At 39.7% G+C, this 8,160-nt stretch overlaps 1 protein-coding gene across 1 annotated transcript in view; it reads left to right on the top strand.

Annotated features, from left to right (window-relative positions):
- Nucleotides 1–8,160, top strand: part of LOC103209702 (docking protein 6) — a 606,523-nt gene that overhangs the window by 227,095 nt on the left and 371,268 nt on the right. Inside the window, exon 2 of the mRNA XM_007955603.1 lies at nucleotides 6,422–6,529. Coding sequence (XP_007953794.1) covers nucleotides 6,422–6,529 — 108 coding nt within the window. The remainder of the gene's footprint in view (nucleotides 1–6,421; nucleotides 6,530–8,160) is intronic.

Raw genomic sequence — 8,160 nt, 5'->3', positions numbered from 1 at the left:
CCTTTCTTTGGAATGGGTACAAATATGGATCTCTTCCAGTTAGTTGGCCAGGTAGCTGTCTTTCAAATCTCTTGGCATAACCAAGTGAGTGCCTCCAGTGGGGCATCTGTTTGTTAAAACATCTTAATGGGTATTCTATCAATTCCTGGAACCTTGTTCTTCTCCAATTCCTGCATTGCAGCTTCAACTTCTTCCTTCAGTACCATTGGTCCTTGATGATATGGCACCTCCTGAAGTTGATGAAGATCAACCAGTTCTTTTTGGTACAGTCACTGTGTATTCCTTCCATCTTCTTTTGATGTTTCCTGCATCATTCAATGTTTTGCCCTTAGAATCTTTCAATATTGCAACTCGAGGCTTAATTTTTTTTCTCAGTTCTTTCAGCTTCAGAAATGCTGAGCGTGTTCTTCCCTTTTGGTTTTCTAATTCCAAGTCTTTGCACATTTCATTATAGTAATTGGCTTTGTCTGCTCAAGCTACTCTTTGAAATCTTCTGCTCAGCTCTTATCAGTTCTTCAATTTGCTTTAGCTACTCTCCACTCAAGGACAAGTTTCAGAGTCTCTTCTGTGATCCATTTTAGTCTTTTCTTCTTTTCTCATCTTTGTAGTGACCTCTTGCTTTCTTTATGGATGATGTTTTTGATGGCATCCCTCAGTTCTTCTGGTTTTCGGTCATTGATGTTCAATGCAGGAAATCTCTGCTTTAGATGGTCTCTAAATTCAGGAGGGATATATTCAAGATCATAGTTTGGATCTCATGGGCTTGTTTTAATTGTCTGTAACTTCAAGGTGAATTTGCATATGAGTGGGCAGTTGATGGTCTCTTCCACAATCACTGCCTGGCCTGGTTTTGGCTGAAGATGAGCTTTTCCATCACCTCTTGCCACAGATGTAGTCAATCTGATTCCTGTGGCTGTATTGTAGAGATCATTGTTTATTTATTATTTTTATTCTTCTATGGTGTTCTATTCTATATTTAGTGTTATTTAAATGTCTGTTAGAATTAGGTGTCACTGAGGGGGGAAATGTTTCTATGTTTGCCTTCGTTGTTCATAGCCATTGCACCTTCTCTGTAAGGAGAAATGAGCTGACCCTCTACAGATTCTTCTTCAGACAAGACTATGGTCCTGTCTCATTATATCTTCCTCCATCCTACCATTCATCCTTCATTATTAGAAGAGGAAACTGCAATTCAGAAATGGTTTGTCCACTACTGTATGAAACCAAAAGAGACCTACATAATGGAAGAACATACCATGCTCATGGATAGGAAAACTTAACATTGTAACAATGTCAATACTATACCCAAAGCAATCTATAGATACAATATAGTCCCAACCTGGAGTCTATCAACATTCTTCAAAGAGATGCAAAAATTAATTACCAAATTTATATGGAAAAGAAGGAAACCTAGGATAATGAAAGCATTATCAAAGAGGAACAAAGTAGGAGGCCTCACACTTCCTGATATTAACACCTATGTTATAGCCACAGTAGTCAAAATAGCTTTGTACTGGTGTAACACTTAAACTAATGGAACATAATTGAGAACCTAAAAGTAAATCCATCCACCTATGGACAGCTGATCTTCAACAAAGAGCCCAAATCCATTAAATGAGGAAGAGATAATCTCTTTAACAAATGGTGCTGCCAAAACCGTATATATATTTGTAGAAAAAATGAAACAAGATCCATATCTCACACCATACACAAAAATTCATGATGGATCAAACACCTAAATGTAAAACCTAAAGCTATAAAGATCATAGAAGAAAATATAGGGACAAACTTAGAGCCCCTAATTTGTGACATGAGTGGTCTATCAAAAATAACTAAAAATACACACCAAAAAACAAACTAGACAACTGGGACCACTTAAAAATGCATACTTACATCAACAGATGCCTACAAAAGAGTATAAAGAGGACCTTATCGATTGGGGCAAAAAAAATTGGCAGTGACATATCTGACACGAGATTAATGATTAAGATGTATTAAAAACTTCACCAGCTCAATAATAAGACAAATAATCTATCTAAAAATGGACAGAGAACATGAACACAGACATTTCACCAAAGAAGAAATTCAGTTGGCCAACAAACACATGAAGAAATGCTGGTGATCATTAGCCATTGGAGGTGCAAATGAGAACAAGATATCTTACCCCAGCAGTAATAGCAAAGTTCAAAAAAATAAAACAATGTTGGAGAGTGTGTGGTTGTAACTCTTACACACTGCTGGTGGGGGAGGGAGGAAAAAAAACACTGCCATAGAGTCAGTTCCAACTCTAACAATCCCCATTGGGTTTCTGAGGCTGTAAATCTTGATAGCAGTAGATTGCCTCTTCTTCCTCTCACAAAGCACCTGGTGGGTTTGAACCACCAATCTTCTGGTTCACACCCAAATGCCTTACCCACTTACCACCAGCAGTATGGTGCTTCCTGAAAGAGTTAGAAACAGAAATACCATATGATCCAGCAATCTCACTATTAGGTATATATCCTAGAGAAAGAAGAGCCATGGCATGAATAGATACATGTGCACACATGTTTATCGCAGCATTTTTCACAATAGCAAAAAGATGGAAAGAACCTAAGTGATCGTCCATGGATGAATGGATAGATGAAGTATATGGTACATACACACAATGGAATACTACTAACTGTGAAGAGTAATGATGACTCTGTGAAACACCTCATAACATGGATGAACCTAGAGGACATTATGCTGAGAGAAAGTGGTCAATCACAAGAGGACAAAGATTGTATGAGACCCCTACTGTAAAATGTCAAGAAAACGTTTATACGCAGAAAGAATTATCCTTCGATTGTTACGAGGGATGTAAGGGAAAGGGAAGGAAAATCATTAGCTAGGGAATAGATTTGGATTAACTGGAGGAAAGGAAAACCAGTATGTGATAAGGGGGACATCAGTACAACACGATGAAGACAGACAAAGTCACCGGGAGGAGCTCAGGAATAAAGGCAACAATGTGCACACCACACTTCAATAACAGTAGTAACAAACAGTAATCTACAAGTGGATACATAGGTTGACGTTCAGGCTCAACAGGTGTGGGAAGGCCAACGGATGAAACCCATGACTACATGTAGGTTTCCAGAAGCTATTTCTACATATGTGTGTGTTTGTGCTGCAAATATATACATGTACGTAGTAGAGCATACAAAGGGCAAAGCTATGAAAACTTCTTATCCGTACCAAATACCTTGAGGGCATGAGTCACTGGTCTTGAGGGCTTGGGACCATAGACTCAGGAGATAACTGTGTCAATTGACATAACATAGTCCATAAAGACTGTGTTCTACATCCTACTGTGGTCAGTAGTGATTGGGGTCTTAAAAGCTAGCAAGCAGCCATCTAAAGGCAACTATTGGTCTCTCTCCATCTGGAGTAGAGAAGAGTGAAGAAAATCAAAGACACAAGGAAACCATTAAGTCCAAAGGACAAGTGGACCAAGCAGACCTAACCCTTAATGACCATGAGACCAGAAGAACAAGATGGTGCCTGGCTACCACTACTGACTGCTTTGAATCAGGATGACAGAGTGGGAGAAAAATGCAGAACAAAATTCAAAATCTTAAAAGACTGGAGTTACTAGTCTGATAAAGACTGGTAGAAACCCCAAGACTATGGCCTTTAGATATCCTTCAAACCTGGAACTCACCCCCAGAGACTGCCTTTCAGCCAAATAATACTCACTGCCATTGACTCTGACTCATAGCGACTCCCATTGGGTTTCCAAGGCAGCAAATCTTTTGGAAAGTAAATTACCCTATCTTCCTTCCAAGGAATAGCTGGTGGGTTTGAACCACCAACATTCAGGTTCGCAGTCAAATGCCTTAGGCACTGCGCCACCCAGAGCTGTTTCAATAGACAGGCTTATACAGTGAAAATTAACAACAGGGAAGAATGTCCTCCTCTGTAAAATCAAATATACAAGATTAAAAGGGCAGCATTTGCCCAAACACAAAGCTCAGAAGGCAAGAAGGGCTGGGTAGCAAAGAACAAGGGATCGAAATAGGAAACCCAGGGAGGAGGTGGTTAGAGTGCTGGTACCTTGAGGGGATTGCAATTTATATTCAAAAACAAAATGTGTGCAAATTGTTGAGTGGAGAACTACTCTGTAAACATTCACTCAAACGACAGTTAAATGTTCAAAAAAGTTAGGTTGTCTGAGGTCGTACAGCTAAGTGGCATAGCCATTGAAATAATCTATATCTGTCTGACTCCAAAGCTTTATTAATTTTCTACACCAATCTCTCTACTTACTTGTTTGCTTTCTCTAGATCTGTTGTCACTTAAAATAAGTATATTATTTAGGTTTGAAGGCAGAATTCTACAATTGTAATAAATTCATGTAGAATTGAGTTAAACTTAAACCATACACTAGTATAATATTCTAATCAAAATTTAAACTTTTATTGTTTCAGTAATTAAAACACTCAAACATCCATTCATTCTACAAAAAGGTGTAGCACTCCTACTCTATCAGGTGGTTTTTCTATAGATGTCTGTTATTAAAAACTGAGAACGACCTGGTCATAAATAGCTCCCTTTGGGGGGGGTGCGTGGAGTGAAGATCAGTTAGGATCTGACGAACAAGTAGCTACAACACAATGTGGTAATGAACACAAGTGTGTAGAAAGAGCATCCAGTTCTGAAGGAGGAAGTAACTCCTAGTTTCCAGATGTGGGGATGTGGGTAGCAGTCACCTCACAGAGGAGGCACATCCCCACCAGGGCTGTAGGTCCATTCTTATCCGATTCTGTCCTTTGTCTGCTTTACGTGGCTGGCTGCAAGGAGCTCAGAACACTTGTGGGTTGAAGGGTTATACTGTGTATTACCCTTTTATAATGAGAGGCCCTTATGTGATTGACTGAAAACTGCCTTTTAAGATGGTAATACTGTCTTCTAGTTAATAAGAGATAAACACTTATGTTTTCTGCATATTTTAGTAGTTAAGCTCTTGGCTGCTAACTGAAAGGTCTGTGGTTCAATCCCACTAGTTGCTCTGCGGGAGAAAGACAAGGCGGTTTGCTTCCATAAAGATTTACAGCCTTGGAAATCTTATGGATCAATTCTACCCTGTCCTGTAGGCTCTCTTTGAGTTGGAACCAACACAGTGGTAATGAATATGTTAGTATTAAATTAAAAAAAAAACTGTACTATGGCAACTTAGCCTTTAAGTAAGGAAGTAGAAGACAAATTACTGTGGTCAGAGTTTCTCACATTTTCTTCTGTCAATTTCTTTATGGCTACAGAGAATGCTCTTGAGAAAAAAAATGCTATATGTTGAAATTTAAAAGTTGTGGCCAATTTGCAGGCATTTTCAGTTATTAGAGAAGATGACTCATTTTCACTACTTTGCCTGAAAACATCACTGGAGGGGGGAGTGTTGGGTGGAAGTCAGATAGCAAATAAATGGTACAGGCCCCATATGAATTCTGTAAAGTGAGGAAATGTCCAGAAACGATGGGTTTTCTCTGTGAAGTTACTAGTCATGGTTTTTTACCTAAGAGATAACCCCAAATCCCCACTGCTGTCCAGTTGATTATGACTCAGAGACACTACCGGACAGAGAACTCCCTCAGGTCTCCAAGACTGCCATCTTTGCAGAAGTGCACTGCCCCATCCTTCTCCTGCCCAGGGGCTGGTGGGACACTGACGTTTTGGTTAACATCTGCACACTTTAACCACTGTGTCACCAGATGTGCCTTAAGAGTCAGGTGGATGTGTTTAAATCCTGATGTTGACATTATCTCAAAATGCAGGTAGCAATGTCTGTGACTTGCAATAATTCTGAAGATTAAATGCATATATACATTTTAAAATTTATTGAACATAGTATTGGATAAATACTAACATAAAAGGGTGAGATAGGTGTGTCCATTATAAAAGTATATCTCTTTCCATCATATTTCTTTGTTTTTTTAAATTCATATATGAGCTTTTGTTTAAAACAGAAAATCTCCTATGAGATCATTTGTAAATGTGATGTTTTTGTCAGAAGAAATTGAGCATTATGTAAGGGCCTCCCTTGATCTTATTAAGTCTCCACTTCCTCAGCATAGATAATGGGGATGACCTGTCACTAGATGGTGAGAAGAAGTACTTTCAAATAGATTGACACACAGGTGGTTTAATTAGATAAAGGATGGCCTCATCATTTAAGATCTTTCCACACACACAAAAAATCACCTTTAGATTAAATACTGTGTTTTTAGATAGCTGTGGTTTTAACAAGTAACATGCTTATGATTTAAAAAAAAAAAAAAAACTGTTCTGTGAAATAAGTGCATTTTAAAATTTATTTACAGTGAACTAATTGGACATACAAAATCTGAATGCTACTGAACCCATTTTAAAAAGATGGATAATGGGCTTCCTTTGTTGCTTTCAGATTTTCAGACGATGCTGGTTGGTTTTCAAGAAGGCATCTAGCAAAGGACCCAGAAGGCTAGAAAAATTTCCAGATGAAAAGGCAGCTTATTTCAGAAACTTCCATAAGGTAAGTCACCATCTTTGGCGTCCCTGAGGCCTCTTGACAGCAACTTGTGGAGACATTTCTGTTGATCGATGAATCTGCAGAGGCGAAAATGCGTGGCCAGGATAAAATACCCCAGTGTGGATAAATTGCAAAAGTTATTTTTCTCCTTTATTTTAATCATGTGCTGTAAATGCCAGTGGTACCGCTGAAAAATGAAAGACCCGTTTTTATTGCTACTTTGCAGAATGAGACACTGCATAAGTCAACCACATCATTTTCCAACATGCTGAGTAAGCATTTCCCTGTGTTCAGGTTAATTGTGCATTTGTTACTTTGATTTAACTATGGGCCATACTTAGGAGATGAACCCTAGGACTGATGTCAGCAGTGCTGAGGGCGTCTGAATATGTATGGCACGTGTGGGTCAGACAGCTCCTGAGCAAGGAAGGGAGTGATCCTGAAATATGCTGATGTGTACGCACTTGGCAAGAATTCTGTGAATGCAGTGATCGATTTCCTAAGGATTAAATTAATGCAGAAAGCAGCCCTCAAATGATCATGAATATACTGCTTGAAGTTATCATGGTTGCTCACATCGAGGCACAGGGAGGTGTCCTCTAGCACTGTGGGGAAGTCAGGGTCAAAACTGAGAACAGTAGGGTAGGCTTGCTGGTTGCTAGGACGCCAGAAGGAGCCCCATACAGACGCCATTTCTCACTGCCTGTAATATCCAGTAAGTACCACTGAATAATGGAGTGAATTTATAGAATTGCATTTTATGTGACACACAGTTCTAATTCCTCCTTTTAGTAAAGAGATTCTTCAGCAGTAATATGCTAACCAATCCTATTAACCAAATAGCTAGTGATCATTTTTGATACATTTGAACCTGGATCAGAGGGCTTAAGATCTGAGGTTCTGTCACTCCCTGTTAAGGAACAGTGGTGGCAAAGTTGTGAAGGACTTAGAGGCTACCTGAAAGGTCAGTGGTTTGAAACCACCAGCAGCTCAGTAGTAGAAATGTGACAGTCTGTTTCCAGGAAGATTTAAAAAACAGACCCACTGCCATCAAATCAATTCTGACTCATAGCCACTCCCACTGGGTTTCTGAGACTTTAAATGTTTACAAAAGCAGATTGCCTCATCTTCCTCCTGTGGAGCAGGGGTAGGTTTGAACCACAGACCTCTGGTTAGCAGCCAAACACCTTGCCCACTATGCCAAAGATTACAGCCTAGGAAACCATAGGCGGCGGTTCTGCTCTGTCCCGTAGGGTCATCGCGAGTAGGAAACAGCTGGCCGGCAATGGTAACTCCATATTTGGTATTCTATAGAGCCGAATATATACAGATTAACTGCCAAAGAGTGTAAGTTTAAGTTCCGCCCTGTCACTTACTAGCTCAAGAGTGTTCGGATTGCTCGTAAGGACGTGGATTTTAACATTGCTGTGTTCCGTGTCAGTTTTGAAGATTTTGTGACAGTATCACTGTGGTGAATTGTTTGATGCGGCCCTTCTAGCCATTGTCCTCCATTCTGTGATGTATTGTAAATCCTGTTATCCATGCCTGTTTGGGGTGGTGTGGTAGTTAAGGTCGGGTGTCAGCTTGGCTGGGCAGCTGGTAAAGTAGTTGTTCCCTATAGTGACTGGCAATCC

This window comes from Orycteropus afer, unplaced genomic scaffold, assembly GCF_000298275.1.
Source record: "Orycteropus afer afer isolate SDZICR_OR568_19922 unplaced genomic scaffold, OryAfe1.0 scaffold00516, whole genome shotgun sequence".
Taxonomy (NCBI): Eukaryota; Metazoa; Chordata; class Mammalia; order Tubulidentata; family Orycteropodidae; genus Orycteropus; species Orycteropus afer.
Note: the sequence above shows the minus strand (reverse complement) of the source record. Positions and strands in the feature narration are given on the sequence as shown.